This window comes from Bos indicus x Bos taurus, chromosome 21 (assembly GCF_003369695.1).
Source record: "Bos indicus x Bos taurus breed Angus x Brahman F1 hybrid chromosome 21, Bos_hybrid_MaternalHap_v2.0, whole genome shotgun sequence".
Taxonomy (NCBI): domain Eukaryota; kingdom Metazoa; phylum Chordata; class Mammalia; order Artiodactyla; family Bovidae; genus Bos; species Bos indicus x Bos taurus.
The window spans coordinates 33,919,885-33,939,407 of record NC_040096.1 but is presented as its reverse complement, the minus strand read 5'-3'; the positions used below and the strand labels follow the sequence as shown (position 1 = coordinate 33,939,407).

At 39.1% G+C, this 19,523-nt stretch overlaps 1 protein-coding gene across 2 annotated transcripts in view; it reads right to left on the bottom strand.

Annotated features, from left to right (window-relative positions):
• EDC3 (enhancer of mRNA decapping 3) overlaps positions 1-19,523 on the bottom strand; it is a 55,277-nt gene that overhangs the window by 24,374 nt on the left and 11,380 nt on the right. For both annotated transcript variants that reach the window (XM_027521880.1, XM_027521878.1), the window contains 2 exons: positions 9,465-9,675; positions 6,580-6,899 (listed from right to left, as the gene is read on the bottom strand). In XM_027521880.1, coding sequence (XP_027377681.1) covers positions 6,580-6,899; positions 9,465-9,628 — 484 coding nt within the window. In that variant the 5' untranslated portion in view covers positions 9,629-9,675. The remainder of the gene's footprint in view (positions 1-6,579; positions 6,900-9,464; positions 9,676-19,523) is intronic.

Sequence of the window (19,523 nt, the reverse complement as noted above, 5' to 3'; positions counted from 1 at the left end):
CTATATACATTTTTAACTGCTGAAGCATACAAAAATAAGTGGCTTTAAAAGATACCTTAAGAAAAAAACTATGCAATAAAGATAATGCCAATAATGCAATCATAAGTGAACAAAAGAATGGCAGAGATAACACTTCCTCTATTCCTCTTACAGGCCTTCTTTAACCAGAGTGTTTTTAAAAATTAACCAGACCTAAAAAGATAGCCTCCAAAATTAAAAAATAAACAAAGTTATTCCAAACATGAATCGATATGGATTACCACTTCACCCTAAGTCTATACTCTTTATCATAGCCCTGGGGCCAAATCCAGCCCAACCATCACCTGCTTCTGTAAATAATGTTTTATGGGTATATGGTCACATTCCTTTGTTTACATATTGTCTAAGGCTATAAAGACAAAGTTAAATGTTTGAGACAGAGACCTTATGGCCTATAAACCCTAAAATATTTAATATCTCACCCTTTACAGAAGAAGTTTGCTCACTCTGCTCTACATCATGCCTCTCAGAGGTATTTTCTACAGCTAAGACTGCCATTAAAATTAAAAAGAAAAAATATTTTTTTCTTGAAATTAACTGAACTTAACCAGAATTCTCTGACTCTGTTTTACTCAAGGTGTTAAGCCTGTCACTTGTCATTCAGATCTGCCAGCCAGCACCATGCCTACACCAGAAGCACACACACACACACACACACACACAAAACACCTCTGATGAATTAAAAATTCAAAACAACCACATCAAAAACCAAAAACCCCCAAACAAACAAAAAAAACTAAAGAGGTTATAAAAGAAAGGGCAACTTAAGACTAACTTATGAGAAAGAAAGGGAATCATCAAAAACTATGCCAAGCGTGTTGCGTGACTAAAAAGGACAGGAAGATGAAGTTGTCAACAACAATACAAGAGGGAGCATGAGGCAAGGACTTCAGAGGAAAGGAGTTCAGTCAAGTGCAGCATGAACTGACATTAAACTGTCCTGAACCTATCGCAATGACAGATGAAGACAAGCAATTAATCAATGGGAAAGAAGACAGAGGAAAAGAAACAAAACGGGAGATCATTTGTGGCTTGACCACAAACTACAAACATAACTCACAAACCCACAGTTCTTACTTTAGAAAGTATCAGGTATTTTCTCATGTTCCCGCTGAATACAGAACTTCCATTCATTCATTTGACAAAGATACACTAAGGATCAGCTATGCTCCAAATGCTTTTAAAAAAGCAGAGAGCAAAAAAATAATTTCCTTCTAAGAGGAAATACTGACATCACATATCAGCAAGAAAAAGATAAAGAGAATGTAAGGTAAATTAAAGGCAGGCTAACATGCTTAGTTGTCTCTTATTCTTCCCTTTCCTCATACTTAAAAAAAATACTGGGAAGTCCTAGGTGAATAAGCTATCTCAAAGTTTGGCTTACTCATCCCAAAGGGCCTGGCTCTGTATTAAACTGGCCTTTGGCCCCTGGGAGAGAAAAGCACTTCCCTTGGAAAAGATAAACAGTGCTTCCCAGATTTCTTTACCTTTCAATTACCAGGGCCAAGTGTGTGTTAAGACTAGAGGCTGGCCGCCTTCCTGTGCCATTTTGCTGCCAGCCTTTGGCACAGTGGTTCTTTGGCCATGAGAACTTATAACAAACCCATTGTTGTGTAACACTCAGTGCTACTTATTTATTGGAGCTTGTCACACACATATTGTACAGGGGAACTCTGTCCTGCACTTAGCACGCTAACGGGCACTTGAAGGTCAAATCACAAACGTTTTGGTGCCAGTCTCAATGGGGTTTATGAGGAGGTTCCTGAGAATATCTAGTACCTTCTTTTCAACTCCCAAATTCTAGACCCTAGTAATCAATCAACCTTGGGTTCCAGCAGCAGCACCAGGGTTTTCAAGTTTGCTGGATGTACGAAGCACATGCAAGGAGGTAATGAAGTCACATTAGGACCTCAGAAGGACCATGAAAACTTAGTAAAAAATAATCTTAGGACCTTAGACGGTGGGATCACTGTTATATTAAAGAGACCATATACGAGGACTCAAGAGGTTTCCCTCTGCTCCCTGGAACTGATGCTCCGTTCACCTACTTGACAAATACTCGAGTGTTAGTTCAGTGACCACGGTTATAGGAACTATTCTTTATAACCACCCTCTCAACTCCCAACCTAAAAGAAGAGATTAAAATCTGCCTGTGCTAAATCTCTCATCAATGTTGGATTAGGTAACCAGAACCAACAAATCCTTCAACAACTCATTACTAACTTTGAAAGACAATAAAAAGCCAGAATTTATGAGAATTTATATTCTTATAGCTTTAGCAATCTACTAGTCTCAACATCAATCTACACACACCAGAGAAAATATGATTTATAGCTCTCTAATGAAAAAAATACTTAATCTCCATTTCTCATCCATCAATGGAAAAAATCTACATTACAACTGTGATGGGAAGAAACCAATATACTTCCTTGGGATCCTTAAAATGCTACATAAATGCTAGATCAATCAATTCCAAGCAGACCTTTCTTCTTATTTTACAGGGTTCACTGATCAAATAAATAAATTTACTCTGCTTTCCATCACAAATCAATTCTGAGTCACATCCAATCACCAAACTCCCAGGCCATGGCCATCTTCCACACAAATCTGGATTCAAAAGAAATTTTTGGAAAGAGAACCCAACATTTTACTGTCCATGATCTCTTAACCTTATTTACATGCAGTAATAATCTAGGAAATGAGAATGGATCAAACAGCAAAAGCAAAAGAAGCATCAACCAACCAGAGTAATACTTCTGAGAGTGACCCTACTTTTTACTAGATCGGAGTGACTTGTTAAAGATCAAATAAATTACTTGTTTTGAAGTTAACTGTACTCTTTCAAAAGAGTTGCTATAAATGTTAGTATCGGGAAAAAAGAAACAAACTGATAGTTTCACCATATATCCAGCAATCATAAAAAGTCCTGTCCACATAAAACCCGCACACAAATATTTACAGCAGCTTTGTTCATAATCACCAAAAGCTAGAAGCAACCAAGATGTCCTTCAGAAGGTAAATGGATAAACAAACTGTGTTATACCCATACAATGGAATATTATTCATCAGTAAAAGGAAATGAGCTATCATGCCACAAAAAGACATGGATGAATCTTAAATAAATAATGTTAAGTGAAAGAAGCTACTCTGAAAAGGCTATATACTGTGTGATTTTAATTATGTGATTAGAAAAGGCAAAACTACAGAGGTAGATGGTAAAAAGATCAGTAGCTCTTTGGAGGGGGGTTACGGCAGGCAGTCAGGGAGGGAAAAAAGGACGGACTAAATAGGTGAAACATAGGGAATTCTGCTTAGTACTGTAAAGATATTAGATATAAGATATGTATTTGTTAAAACCCACAGAACTTTTTATAGAGTACAGAGTGAGACTTAATGTATGCAAAAGAGTGAGGAGTTTGGAGGATCCCCAGATGGGATGCAGAATGCAAGGAAACAACCTGTTATAAATACATGAAACAAATCAATGAAGGGAATGGGGGTATCCTTTAGGGTTAGTACTGTAATTCTGCTACATATACTGGAATTGAATGATTTAAGTCAGATGGCAGATAGTATGGGTTTCTCACAGCTGGAGGGAGAGGTTACAGATGAGGAGGAGCCTAGAATGATCCATGGATTAGACTTGGTCACATCATGAACTCATTTAGCTTAATCTAGTGGTGATGGTTTCCCTGGTGGCTCAGACGGTAAAGCGTCTGCCTCAATGCCGGAGACCCAGGTCCGATTCCTGGGTCGGGAAGATCCCCTGGAGAAGGAAATGGCAATCCACTACACTCTTGTCCAGAAAATCCCATGGACGGAGGAGCCTGATAGGCTACAGTCCATGGGGTCGCAAAGAGTCGGACACGATTGAGCGACTTTAGCTAGCTTAGCTGAGTAGTGATGGTTACATATAGAAGTATTTATAGATATATGTATCTATGCTGGTTAAGTATATACATATATATTTTCCTGCTCTGTCAGCTTTTGAAAGGGTGACACCCAGTAGCAAGGAGCACATCTAGTACCTAGACAGCAGTTTGTAATACCATTCTCCAATAAAAGGAGACAGGACTCCTTGGAGACATGGCTAAGTCTAGGGCTGGGGCAGGAAATACAGAAGATAAACCTGGAGCATCTTGCAGTGCTAGATAGTAAGGAAGGCCTGGGGGAGGGGGAACCCATCCACAATGATGGGAGCATGTCCAAGGGACACAGGAGCCAACTGCAAGAGCTCACAGTGGCCAAAGTTGAAACAATTTGATTACCAAAATAAAGCGGTATTGAATTATAAACCAAAGTATAAAATAAACACTTGTAAGTCCACGTTGTTGTAGTTCAGTTGCTAAGTCATGTCCAACTCTTAGCCACCCAAAGAACTGCAGCCAACCAGGCTCCTTCCGACCATGGGATTTCCCAGGCAAGAACACTAGAGTGGATTACAGTTTGTTTCTCCAGGGGACCTTCTCCACCCAGGGATCGAACCTACGTCTCCTGCACTGCAGGTCTATTCTTTACCACTTAGCCACTAGAGAAGCCCTCTAAGACCACACTGATAAAAATAAATAACGGAACAAATAAATGAGAAAGAAGAGACCTATCTCTAGTAGAGAAGGATTCCAAGTAACTTATGTAGCTACTCTGCATAACTCTCCACTCCCTAGGTGTGAGCTGCACATACTGACTCCAGAAGAGAAATCTGACACACACACAGCACCTCAATCAGGCAATCAACGTCAGCGTCAAAAGAAATACAATGTGGGACTTCCCTGGTGGTCCAGTGGTTAAGAATCCACCTGGCAATGAAGGGCACATCAGTTCTACCCCTGGTCCAGGAAGACCCCACAAGCCACGGGGAAGCTAAGCCCACGAGCAGCAACTATGAGCCCATGCGCTGCAACTACTGAAGCCTTCACGCCCAAGAGCCTGTGCTTCACAAGACAAGCCACCACAGTGAGAAGCCGGCGCAAAGAAACAAGAGAGTAGCCCCCATGCTCTGCAACCAGAGAAAGCCTACATGCAGCCACCAGACCAAGGGCAGCCAAGAAAAAAAGTCGTATCATGTTGACGGTACATTGATATGATGCAATGAAAACGACACTATCTCTGTGTGTCTTCCTCCCCAAAACACATAACCCGTCTAATCATGACCAAAAAACATCAAATACCAATTGAGGAATATGCTACAAAATATCTAACCAGTACTCATCAAAACTGTCTAGATCATCAAAAACAGTGGAAGTCTGAGAAACCGTAAGAGCCGAGAGAAGACATGACTACTAAATGTAACATGGCATGCTGGATGAAGCCTGTAACAAGGACAGTAGGTAAAAACTAAGGGAATCTGAAGAAAATATAGACTTTGGTTAATGTATCAAAACTGGTTCATTAAATGTAACAAATGTACCATAGTAATGTAAGATATTACTAATGGGAAAAATATATAGGAAAAAATAAGTTTCAAATTGCCAATGAAGATTATCTTCCTGCATGAGAGATTATAAACTGCTTGAACATTCAAACTTTTAACAAACAAGTCAATTTTTTGCTAAAGAAAAAAGGTGGTTTTTTTGTTTTGTTTTAAATAAAGAATAAAGAAACAGAGAGAAGGTTAAGTCTAAATGGAAAACATCATTTTCTATCCAAGCATTCGACAGTTTTTCAAAGGACAGAGAAGAATTAATAATTCAATTTCAGTCTCAGGTCAATTCAAATAGTTATTTAAGAAGCACTGAAGGAAAAGTGCCTTGAAATACCTTTTTTTTTTTAATTTTTTTTTCCCCAAAATTTCAATAGTTTATACTCATGGAAATCAGGCATCTTCAAAACTTTAAAAATGTTGGCTTCTGAAGGGCCACATAAATTTCTAGTGAATCTGTTATAATTCACTGCTATAACATTATTCCAGTAAATATGTTAAAGAGCATACCTGACTCTAGTGAATTAACTACGCTTCTGTAATAAGCAAATGGCACTCAACCATTTGTCAGTACCACACAGAACTGGGCATCAGCACACATCAGTGTATGCTCCCCTTGGTGGGCTGGCAGGGACAGTGAACACAGTAAATTTAAAACTGTCAGTCAATCAGAAACTGTAAGATCACAGAGATGTCTAGGCCCATCCCTTCCTCTCCTCTGAGGATGGGAGTTAAACCACAAGAACAAAACATATTCAAGAATTCCCTCGAACAGCCTGAATGCAGGTTTAACTTAGACATCGCTACTACCACCATTTACCAGATCAAAAACAACATCACTTTTGTCTATGCGAACTCGAGCCAGATCACTGACATTTTTTGAAGGAAAAGAAGTGTTGGGAGAGGGCAGGGAGCGGGTGTGAGTCTCAAACAGCTAATTTCCTTTCCCTTTAACATCTTGAGGAAATAGCACGGGAATAAAAGAACCATGCTATATTTTTGCAAAACCCTGCCAGGATCTTTTTTCATTAGGGTAATAAAGGACTTATTTAAAGAACAGCAGTGGATAAGCGGACATGAAACACCAAGTTAAGAAAACACATTAACTTAATCCAACTTACAAGAGTTGTGCCGACGACGGAAGCTTTTGGACTGACTCAAGGATTCCGTGTGCCTGTCCACGTAGCTCTTTGAGCACTGTTGCTGCTGGGGAGAGATGGCAACATCTTGGCTCTTCACATCTGTCCTCTTAGGGATGTTCTGAGGGACACTGCTCGAAGAGGCTGGCTTCTTGACCAACTTGCCTGTGCCATTTTGATTGATACCAACTTGGCAACCAACACCAGAGGAGCCTAATTCTGTCTGATGAAGGTCTCCAAAATGTTGGGTTTCTCCAGGGCCTGGTATCTCCAGAATTTTTAATTCTGTAATGTCACCTGCCCTGAAATACATAAAAGAGTCCAAGTCTCAAAACTATAACAGTGATAACAGTGATGAAACTGAAATCCACAGCAAAAGCCACACCTTTGGAGGGCTTCATTTCAATGAGTAGTCAAAGGCAAAACCTAAAAAAGATGGTGGCGTACTTAAAGACAAGACTTAGCCACCAACATTCAACAGACACAGCACTGACCTTTAAAAGAGACCTGTTGCTACTCATGTATATGGAATCTAGAAAGATGGCACTGATGAGCCTATTTGCAGAGACACAGACATTGAGAACAGGCATATGGACACGGCTGAGGCGGGGAGGGAGGAGAGGGTGGGGTGCGTGGAGAGAGTAACATGGAAACATACACCACCATATGTGAAACAGACAGCCAATGGGAATGTGCTGTATGACTCAGGGAACTCAAACCGGGGCTCTGTAAAACCTAGAGGGGTGGGATGGGGAGGGAAGTTGGTGGGAGGTTCAAATGGGAGGGGACATAGGTAAACCTATGGCTGATTTATGTTGACATTTGGTAGAAACCAATATAATACTATAAAGCAATTATCCTTCAATTAAAAATAAATAAAAATTTTAAAAAAGAAAAAATAAATTAAAAACTTAGAAAAGGAAAACAAAAGAGACCTATTGTTAAGGGAGTGGGAGACGGATGGACTGGCATTTCAGGTTAGTAGACACAAACTATTACATATGGATGGATGGACAACAAGGTCCTACTGTACAGCACAGGGAACTACAGTCAAAATCCTGGGATAAACCATCATAGAAAAGAACACAGAAAAGAATGTGTGTGTGTAACTGAGTCACTTTGCTGTACAGCAGAAATTAACACAACACTGCAAATCAACTATACTTCAATAAAGAATAGAGAGACCTATTGTTAATCATAAAACCATCATTAATATCTTAGATTTCTATAATGCTTAATGGCTTTTTTCATTCATTTACTTACCTGCTCACTCAAAAGGTATACACAGAGTACTTACTATGTATGTGGTAACCCCTGTAGCAGGAGTTGGGTATATAAAGATGAAAAGCAATATATGCTCACACAGAACTTGAAGTCTAGTCAGCAGAAAATTCAAGTAGGTAATCAAAAGTGTTGAACACTATGACAGAGGTGTGTACTGGGGACTAGAGCCCCCAAAGCAAAATACATGTTAGTCTGGTAGAGATGGATGAAGCACTTAAGCTGAGTCTGGTTGGGAAGGGAAAATAAGAGTTGGCCAAGCAGAGTATGGGAGGAGAGGGGCACCTTAAGCCAAGGCTCAGAGACTGAGGCCATGTGAGGAACTGCCAATGTTACTGTTGTTACTGTAAATGTTATAGTGTTACTAAAGAGACAAATGCTTGTAGAGGGCCATCAGGAGGTAAGGCTGTAGAGAAAGTTAGGGATCAGATCATAGTCACACTGGATTTTTCTGGTGGCTGTAGGAACAGCAAGGAAACTAGAGACAGGGGCACCTGTTAGGAGATGAGGCAGAAGTAAGAGGGGATGTATACAGCAAGTGACAATGCAAAGAGAGAAAGGACGATGGAACCAAAAAAACATTTGGAATCCAAAGAATTTGGTGACTAACTGAACATGAAGATCAAGAGAATGAAGAATTCTTTACGATTCCTAAGTTTCTAACCTGGGTGAAAGGTGTCATTAGGGCAATACCGAGTGGCAAATGCAAGGCGTGTGCAGAAAGGGGAGGAGTGTTTTTACTATGGGGGAGGCCTCAGAAAGTTAGAAAGTGATGAGAAGAGAGAGTATAAAGGCTCAAAGTGAAGACACAAAAGAAAGGGGCAGGGTCTCAAAGGATATAGAAAACGATAACACATAAAGCATGTGTGATAAGGTTAGCCCTGAACACAAAGGGTATATCTTCTGTGAAGACTTCAGAGGAGGTAAGCAATAAGGATGGATACACACCTACAGAAAAGGTTAGGTCTGGGTGTTGTTTAAGAAGTCGAGGAAGCTCTTTCCAGAAAGTCTTTTTTTAAAAAAACGTTAAGAAAGGAAGGTTTCTGTGAAACTTGTGAAAAGAGGGATGTGAAGACAACATCTAAGCTTGAGATCTGTTGGCAAACACTAAAGAAAAATACATTCCTAGAGCTAAGGACTTTAGCTACTAGCTAGAGTGTGTCTCTGGAGATAAATTATAATACAAATCTACAAAGAGAGATAGTTATGTTGGGGGACAGGGTGTGGGGGGGTGGGGAATCAATAAAGGCCTCACATATAAGAAAGAACAAATAATACAAAACTGAGAAAGGAAATCTGAAACCGTAGAAGAAAACAGAAAGATGATTCTAAATTTGACACATTTAAATATAATATTGCATGTCTGACAGAGATAAGAAAAATGTTTCACAAACCCTGAATCATCAGCTGAAAGCTAGTTACTACACAAAGTCTCTGCTGAAACAGCAGTAGAACTAGAAGATCTAAGGTTGTAAAATCTCTCCCCTGACAAAAGTAGTCCTATGCAAGAGAATACTGGCAATGAGACCTAGGTCAAGCTCCATAGACCACCAGACTGGATTTGAAGAGTCAGTTAGGACACTCACCTGAAAGTGACTTCTGGCACAAGGCACTTCACTCCATTGTGGAAAGGCCGGGTGAGAGAAATGGTCTGGCTGACCTGATCCACTGCTGACACTCTTCCCTGATAGACACCCAAGCTATCTCCACAGTTGATGGACACAATACTGCCCAGCCAATCTGTAGCCATGTTTCAGATGTGAGATTGCCGTGGAGAGAAGAAATCATGCAGTGTACCTTGAGAAACAGACAAATCTTCAGTAAAATTTAGAAAACATTATATCAGGTTATGTAATAGGTGCTGCTTAATAACACATATTCTATCACAACCTTAACTGAGGTAATAAAGCAGTAAAAATCAAGCTTTTTTTTTTCCCACTAGGAGTAAGCATACTGATGAATAAGCAATATTGTTATGTATATAGTTCTTTTAAGTACTTTCAACCATATGTACTAGCCATTTACCCAGACATCACTTAAATGATAATGAAAAATCCTGGACAAAATTTGTTTTTGAAAAGTTGACTGAAGACATTACAGAACACTAAACCTAACAACTACGGGACATACATTCATTTCCAGTTCACCAACATATGCTGGGCCTTAAACTAGTACCAATTCATTTCAAAGGACTGAAATCTGACAGAGTATACTTTTTGTCCAAAACCAGAATTAAATTTGAATTCGATAATAAGATTTTTCAAATCTCTCCAAATAACTGTAAATTAAGCAAAACACCTCTATACAACCAATGAGTCAAAGAAGAAATCAAAAGGACAGTTAGAAAATAGTCCAAAGTCAAGGAAAATGAAAATAGAACATACCAACATGTGTGGGATGTGCTTAAAAAAGTGTTTGAAAAGAAATTTATTGGGAGAGGGAGAAGGTGGGATGATTTGGGAGAATGGCATTGTAACATGTATAATAACATATAAGAAACAAATCGCCAGTCCAGGTTCGATGCAGGATACAGGATGCCTGGGGCTGGTGCACTGGGATGACCCAGAGGGATGGTACGGGGAGGGAGGTGGGAGGGGGGTTCAGGATGGGGAACACATGTACACCCGTGGCAGATTCATGTTGATGTATGGCAAAATCAATACAATATTGTAAAGTAATTAGCCACCAATTAAAATAAATAAATTTAAATTAAAAAAACCCAAAAATTAAAATATGCAGAAAAAAATTTATATATTTATATTTTCTAATATAAATGCTTATATCAGAAAGGAAGAAAGGTTTAAAACCAATGATTGAAGCTTCCATCTTAAGAAGCTAGGCAAAAAGGAGCAAATTAACCAAAGGTATTAGAAAGGAACCAAAGAGTAGAAATCAATGAAATAAGAAACAAGAAAGATACACAAAACCAAAAATCTGTTCTCTTGAAAATATCAATGAGGCTGATAAATCCCTACTAGACTAACCAAGAAAAAGACAGAGAACATATATTGTCAATATCAGGAATGAACAAACAGACATCACAGGCATTAAAAAGATAAATTTGACAACTCAGATGAAACAAAGAAATTCCTTGAAAAACAAATTACAAAAGTGATACAAGTGTAAAATAGACACAATCACTAACACAAAAAAGCTAGAAATAGACCCACACAAATATGCCTAACTGATTTTTGACAAAGTGGAAAAGTAATTCAAAGGAGGTAATGTAGCTTTTAACAACAAATGGTAACGGACAAAAACTACCAGAACTGATAAAACAAATTCAGCAAGGTGACAAGACACAATTAACATACAGAAACTGGCTGCATTCGCTACACTAACAGAGAAATGTCAGAAAGGGACGTAAACAGACAATCCTTTTTAAAAATCACATCAAAAGAGACTAAAGATAAAAACAGGAGTAAACCTCAGCAAGGAAGTGAAAGATGCTGAGAACTACAGAACACTAATAAAGGTAACTGAAGATGATTCAAAGAAATAGAAAGATACCCCATGCTCTTAGACTGAGAGAATTCATATTGTTAAAATGGCCATAATTATCCAAAACAATCTACAGATTTAACGTGATACCTATCAAGTTACTCATGACATTTTTCACAGAACTAGAACAAATAATCCTAAAATTTATATGGATCCATAAGAGACCCCAAATTGCCAAAGGAATCCTGAGGAATAAGAATAAAGGAAGAAGCATAACCTCCCAGACTTCAGATAATACGATGAAGCTACAGTAACCAAAACAGTGTGGTACCGGCACAAAAACAGACCTGTGGGCCAATGGGAAAAGGCAGCCCAGCAAAACCCACGCCTATACTCAGTTAGTCTTTGACAAGGGAGGCAAGAATATACAACAGGGAAAAACAATCTCTTTGGCAAGTGGTGTTGGAAAAGTTGGACAGCCGCATGTAAATCAATGAAGTTAGAACACACCCTCACATCGTACACAAAAATAAACTCGAAATGGCTTGAAGACTTAAACATAAGGCATGACACCATAAAACTTCTAGAAGAGAACACAGGCAAAACATCCTCTGACATAAATCATACATTCTTAGGTCAGTCTTCAAGGCAATAGAAATAAAAGCAAAAATAAACACATGGGACCTATCAAAGCTTTTGTACAGCAAAGGAAACCATAAACCAAACAAAAAGATGACATACAAACTGGGAGAAAATATTTGCAAATGATGTGACTGATAATAGCTTAATTTCCAAAATATACAGACAGTTCATACAACTCAATAACAAAAAACAAACAACCCAATCAAAAAATGGGCAGAAGACCCAAATAGACATTTATCCAAAGAAGAAAGAGAGATAACCAACAGGCACATGAAAAGATACTCAATATCACTAACTGAGACATGCAAATCAGAACTACAAGAAGTATCACTTCACATCAGTCAGAATGGTCATCTTCCAAAAATCCACAAACAATAAATCCTGGAGAGGGTATGGAGAGACAGTAACCCTCCTATACTGTTGGTGGGAATGCTCATTAGTACAGCCACTATGGAAAACAGTATGGAGGTTCCTTAAAAAACTAAAAATAGACCTACTCTATGACCCTGCAATCCCACTCCTGGGCATATAACTGGAGAAAAACATGATCTGAAAAGCAGCATGCACCCAAATAGTCACAGCACTGTTTACAATAGCCAAGAAATGGAAGCACCCTAAATGTCCATCAACAGAGGAATGGATAAAAAAGATGTGGTACAAAAATACAATATATTAATCAGCCATAAAAAAATAAAATAATGCAGTTTGCAGCAACAAGGATGGCCCTAGAAAGTGCCACACTGAGTGAAGTAAGTCATACAGAGAAGGAGAAATATCGTATGACAGCCCTTATATGTGGAATCTGAAAAGAAATGGTACAGATAAACGTACTTAAAAACAGAAACAGACTCACAGACTTTGAGAACGAGCTTATGATTGCCAAGGGCAAGGATGAGGGGAAGGGATAGTTAGGGAGTTTGAGATGGGCATGTACACTGCTATTTTAAAATGGATAACCAACAAGGACCTATTGTATAGCACATGGAACCCTGTACAAAGTTATGTGGCAGCCTGGATGGGAGGGGGGTTTGGGGAAGAATGGATACATGTATATGTGTGGCTGAGTCCCTTTGCTGTTCAACAGAGACATCACAACATTGTTTGTTAGTCCACTATACCCCAATACAAAATAAAAAGTTAAAAAAAAAAAAACCCAATTGAAAAATGGGCAGAAGATCTAAATAGACATTTCTTCAAAGAAGAAATAGAGATGGCCAACAGGCACATGGAAAGATGCTCAACATCACTAATTAGAGAACTGCAAATCAAAACTACACTGAGGTAACACCTCACATTAGTCAGAATGGCCATCATTTAAAAGTTAACAAAAAATTAAATGCTGGAGAGGATATGGAGAAAAGGGAACCCTCTTGCACTGTTAGTGGAAACATAAGTTAATACAGCCACTATACAGAACAGTATGGTGATTTCTTTAAAAACTAAGACTAAAACTACCATATGACTCAGCAATCCCACTATGGGTATATACTCTGAGAAAACCATAATTCATAAACACACACGTACCCCCATGTTCACTGCAGCACTATTTACAATAGCTAAGACATGGAAGCAACCTAGATCCATCAACAGATGAATGGATAAAGAAGTTGTGATACATATACACAATGGAATATTACTCAGCCATTAAAAGGAACAAATTTGAATCCGTTGAACTGAGGTAGACAAACCTAGAGCCTATTCTACAGAGTCAAGTAAGACAGAAAGAGAAAAACAAATATTTTATATTAATACATATCTATATGTAATCCTGAAAATGAAAGAGGAGAGTGAAAGAGTTGGCTTAAAGTTCAACATTCAGAAAACTAAGATCATGGCATCCGGTGCCATCACTTATGGCAAATAGATGGGAAAACTGTGGAAACAGTGGCTGACTTTATTTTTCTGGGTCCCAAAATCACTGCAGATGGTGACTGCAGCCATGAAATTAAAAGACGCTTACTCCTTGGAAGGAAAGTTATGACCAACCTAGACAGCATACTGAAAAGCAGAGACATTACTTGGTCCACAAAGGTCCGTCTAGTCAAGGCTGTGGTTTTTCCAGTGGTCATGTATGGATGTGAGGGTTGGACTCTAAAGAAAGCTGAGGGCCGAAGAATTGATGCTTTTGAATTGCGGTGTTGGAGAAGACTCTTGAGAGTCCCTTGGACTGCAAGGGGATCCAACCAGTCCATCCTAAAGGAGATCAGTCCTGGGTATTCACTGGAAGGACTGATGTTGAAGCTGAAACTCCAATACTCTGGCCACCTGATGTGAAGAGCTGACTCGTCTGAAAAGACCCTGATGCTGGGAAAGACTGAGGGCAGGAAGAGAAGGGGGTGACAGAGGATGAGAGGATTGGATGGCATCACCGTCTCAATGGATATGGGTTTGGGTGGACTCCGGGAGTTGGTGATGGACAGGGAGGTCTGGTGTGCTGCGGTTCATGGGGTCGCAAAGAGTCAGACATGACTGAGTGACTGAACTAAACTGATATGGAATCCAGAAAAAATAGTACTAATGAACCTACATGCAGGGCAGGAACAGAGACACAAACATGGAGAACAGACTTGTGGACACAGGAAGGGAAGGAGATGGTGGGAATTGAGAGAGCAGCAGTGAAACATTTACACTACCATATGTAAAATAGTGGAAACTTGCTGTGTAACACAGGGAGCTTATCCTGGTTCAGTTCAATTCAGTCGCTCAGTCGTGTCCGACTCTTTGCAACCCCATGGACTGCAGCACACCAGGCCTCCCTGTCCATCACCAACTCCCAGAGTTTATTCAAACTCATTTCCATTGAGTCAGTGATGCCATCCAGCCATCTCATCCTGTTGTCCCCTTGTCCTCCCATCTTCAGTCTTTGCCAGCATCAGGGTCTATTCCAATGAGTCAGTTCTTTGCATCAGGTGGCCACAGTATTGGAGCTTCAGCTTCAGCATCAGTCCTTCCGATGAATATTCAGAACTGACTTCCTTTAGGATGGACCAGTTGGATCTCCTTGTAGTCCAAGGGACCCTCAACAGTCTTCTCCAACACCACAGTTCAAAAGCATCAATTCTTCGGCACTCAGCTTTCTTTACAGTCCAACTCTCACATCCATACATGACTACTAGAAAAACCACAACTTTGACTAGATGGACCTTTGCTGGCAAAGTAATGTCTCTGCTTTTTAATATGTTGTCTAGGTTGGTCATAACTTTTCTTCCAAGGAGCAAGCGTCTTTCAATCTCATAGCTGCAGTCACCATCTGCAGTGATTTTGGAGTCCAAGAAAATAAAGTCTGTCACTGTTTCCCATTGCTTCCCCATCTATTTGCCATGAAGTGATGGGACCAGATGCCATGATCTTAAGTTTTCTGAATGTTGAGTTTTAAGCCAACTTTTTCACTCTCCTTTTTCACTTTTATCAAGAGTCTCTTTAGTTCTTCTTCGCTTTCTGCCATAAGGGTGGTGTCATCTGCATATCTGAGGTTATTGATATTTCTCCCAGCAATCTTGATTCCAGCTTTTGCTTCATCCAGTCTGGCATTTCGCATGATGTACTCTGCATATAAGTTAAATAAGCAGGCAATTGCAGCCTTGACATATTCCTCTCCCAATCTGGAACCAGTCTGTTGTTCCATGTCCAGTTCTAACTGTTGCTTCCTGATCTGCATATTTCCTAAGATTTCTCAGAAGGCAGCTCAGGTGGTCTGGTATTCCCATCTCTTTAAGAATTTTCCACAATTTATTGTGATCCACACAGTCAAAGGCTTTGGCATAGTCAATAAAGCAGAAGAAGTTTTTCTGGAACTCTCTTGGTTTTTTGATGATCCAACAGACATTGGTGATTTGATCTCTGGTTCCTCTTGCCTTTTCTAAATCCAGCTTGAACATCTGGAAGTTCACAGTTCACGTACTGTTGAAGCCTGGCTTGGAGAATTTTGAGCATTACTTTGCTAGCATGTGAGATGAGTGCAATCGTGCAGTAGTTTGAACATTCTTTGGTACCGCCTTTCTTTGGGATTGGAATGAAAACTGACCTTTCCCAGTCCTCTAGCCACTGCTGAGTTTTCCAAACCTGCTGGCATATTGAGTGCACTACTTCCACAGCATCATCTTTTAGGATGTGAAATAGCTCAACTGGAATTCCATCACCTCCACTAGCTTTGTTTGTAGTGATGCTTCCTAAGGCCCACTTGACTTCACATTCCAGGATGTCTGGCTCTAGGTGAGTGATCACACCATCGTGGTTATCTGGGTCATGAAGATCTTTTTTGTATAATTCTCCTGGGTATTCTTGCCACCTCTTCTGAATATCTTCTGCTTCTGTTAGGTCCATACAATTTCTGTCTTTATTGTGCCCATCTTTGCATGAAAAGTCCCTTGGTATCTCTAATTTTCTTGAAGAGATCTCTAGTCTTTCCCATTCTATTGTTTGTCTCTATTTCTTTGCTTTGATCACTGAGGAAGGCTTTTGTATCTCTCCTGCTATTCTTTGGAACGCTGTATTCAAATGGGTTTATGTTTCCTTTTCTCCTTTGCCTTTAGCTTCTCTTCTTTTCTCAGCTATTTATAAGACTTCCTCAGACAACCTTTTTTTGCCCTTTTGCATTTCTTTTTCTTGGGGATGGTCTTGATTACTGCCTCTTGCACAATGTCATGAATGTTAGGTCCATGAATCAAGGCACATTGGAAGTGGTCAAACAGGAGATGGCAAGAGCAAACATCAACATTTTAGGAAATCAGAGAACTAAAATGGACTGGAATGGGTGAATTTAACTCAGATGACCATTATATCTATTACTGTGGGCAAGAATCCCTTAGAAGAAATGGAACAGCCATCATAGAAACAAAAGAGTCCAAAATGCAGTACTTGGATGCAATCTCAGACAGACAGAATGATCTCTGTTCCTTTTCAAGGCTTAACCTGGTACTGTCACAACAGGCGGGGGGGTAGGGGTGGTGGGATGTTCAAGAGGGAGGAGACATTTTTGGAGTTTAACCTGGTATTCTGTCAAAAATTAGGTTTAGGGTGGGGGTGGGGGTGGGCAGGAGGTTCAAGAGGAGGGGATATATGTATAACAGATGATTTATGCTGTTGTACAGCAGAGACCAACACAACATTGTAAAGCAGTTATCCTCCAATTAAAAACAAATTTTTATAAAAGCACTTCCAATATTATCTCCTAGAAACAGTATTATCACTATTAGATTACTTATCACATTTTCTTTATTGATTGCTTTTTGTTCCTATCTGCACACTGCACACATCATCTCCCAATGTGAGATGATGTATGAGAAACTCCTTTAAGGACTCAATGTTATTACTAATGTGAATGACTAAATTTCTGATTATTTTGTTAAAATGTTATGGGTAATAACCAAATTATCCAAATTATCTTCGGGTATAAAATGCACATTTGTGCTCCATCTGTGTTTCTACTTTTTTACATTAAAATTTCAAAAGAAAAAAAAAGATGTTTAAATATATGTTTGTGTCGCATTACTCATATGCAGTTGAATGTTACTCAGCCATAAAAAGAATGGAATAATGACATTTGCAGCTACACGAATGGACCTAGAGATGATCATACTAAGCAAAATAAGTTAGAGAGACAAATACCTTGTGATATCACTTGAATGTGGAATCTAAAATATGCTACAAATGAACATATCTATGAAACAGAAATAAACTCACAGACACAGAGAACAGCCTTGTGGTTGCCAAGGAGGAGAGCAGGTGGGGCAGGGAGGAACTGGGAATTTAGGATGGGCAGATGCAAACTATTATATATAGCATAGATAAACAACTAGCTCCTACTGTACAGCAAAGGAACCATATTCAGTGCCCTGTGATGACCGTAACAGAGAGAAAGTGAAAAAGAATGTACATGTGACTGAATCACTTTGCTGTACAGCAAAAATCAACACAACACTATAAATCAACTCTAAAATTTTTTTAAGTTGAACAAATTATATAAATAAAAGAAATGAAAGGGCTGCAGTAAAACTGTCAGATAAAAGATTAAGGCAAAAACATTAAAAGAGTTAATTCATGCCTAAACAATGTATATTATTACTGAGGGTACAACTCACTAATAATATATATTGCTATAATTTTCCATTGAGGTAATTTGATTATGTCAAAACATAATATAGAACATAAAACAGGTATATAAAATTTTCAAGAATAAATTTTTAAAGTCAATAGAAGAGAATTAATACAATCTTCTGTAATGAATCAAGCAGCAAAACAAATATTTTTAAAAATAATACAGATACTGAGTTCAATAATCTTATCAGGCTTTGTATCTCCAGTGAAGGAATACACATACTGTATACCTGGCTTCAGTTGTTAGGACAAATGGTAATGGATATTCATCAGTAGAAAATCAACCCTGATCTAAGTTTCATAATTTATATACACATTTATTCAAAATGGGTCATAGACTTAAACGTAAAATGTCAAACTATAAAACTTTTAGGAAAAACGTAAGAGAAGCCTTCAAGATCTAGAGTGAGGCAATGAATTCTTCAACTGGACACCAAAAGCACAACCTATTAAGGAGAAACTGATCAGACTTCTTGAAAATTAAAAACTTTCATTCTGCAAAAGGATCCTTATTAGGAGGCTTTTTAAAAAAAGTTACAGGCTGGAAAAAAATATTTACAAATCACATATATGACAAAGACTCATGACCAGTATCTAGAATACACAAAGAACTCTTAAAACTCAGTGATGGAAAAAAAAAATCCAATCCATAGTGGGCAAAAGACACAAAACACATTTCAACAAAGAACTATACAGATGGCAAATAAGTACATGAAAAGATGTTCAACATCATTACATTAACCACTAGGGAAATGCAAGCTAAAACCACAATGATACACTACATGCCCGCTGCTGCTGCTGCTGCTAAGTCGCTTCAGTCGTGTCCGACTCTGTGCGACCCCAAAGACGGCAGCCCACCAGGCTCCCCCGTCCCTGGGATTCTCCAGGCAAGAACACTGGAGTGGGTTGCCATTTCCTTCTCCAATGCATGGAAGTGAAAAGTGAAAGTGAAGTCGCTCAGTTGTGTCCAACCCTTTGCAACCCCATGGACTGCAGACTACCAGGCTCCTCCGTCCATGGGATTCTCCAGGCAAGAATACTGCCCACTAGAACAGCTAAAATAAAAAACACTGACAACACCAAGTACAAGTAAGGATGTGGAGAAATTGAATAACTCATACATTCATACATACTCATACATTCATACACTGCTGATGGAACTACTAAATGGGGCAGCCATTTAAAAAAAAAAAAAAAAGCCTAAACACGCAGACATCTCTGGTGGTCCAGAGGTTAAGAATCTGCCTGCCAATGCAGGGGACACTGAGTTTGATGCCTGGTCCAGGAAAATTCCACATGCTGTGGGGCAACTAAGCTCATCTCCACAACTCCTAAGCCAGCACAGTACAACCACAGAAAGCCTGCACACAGCAACAAAGACCCACTGCAGCCAAAAATAAATAAATAGCCAAAACGGAGGCTATAAAAAAAAAACACCTAAACACGCAACTCACATGACCCAGCAG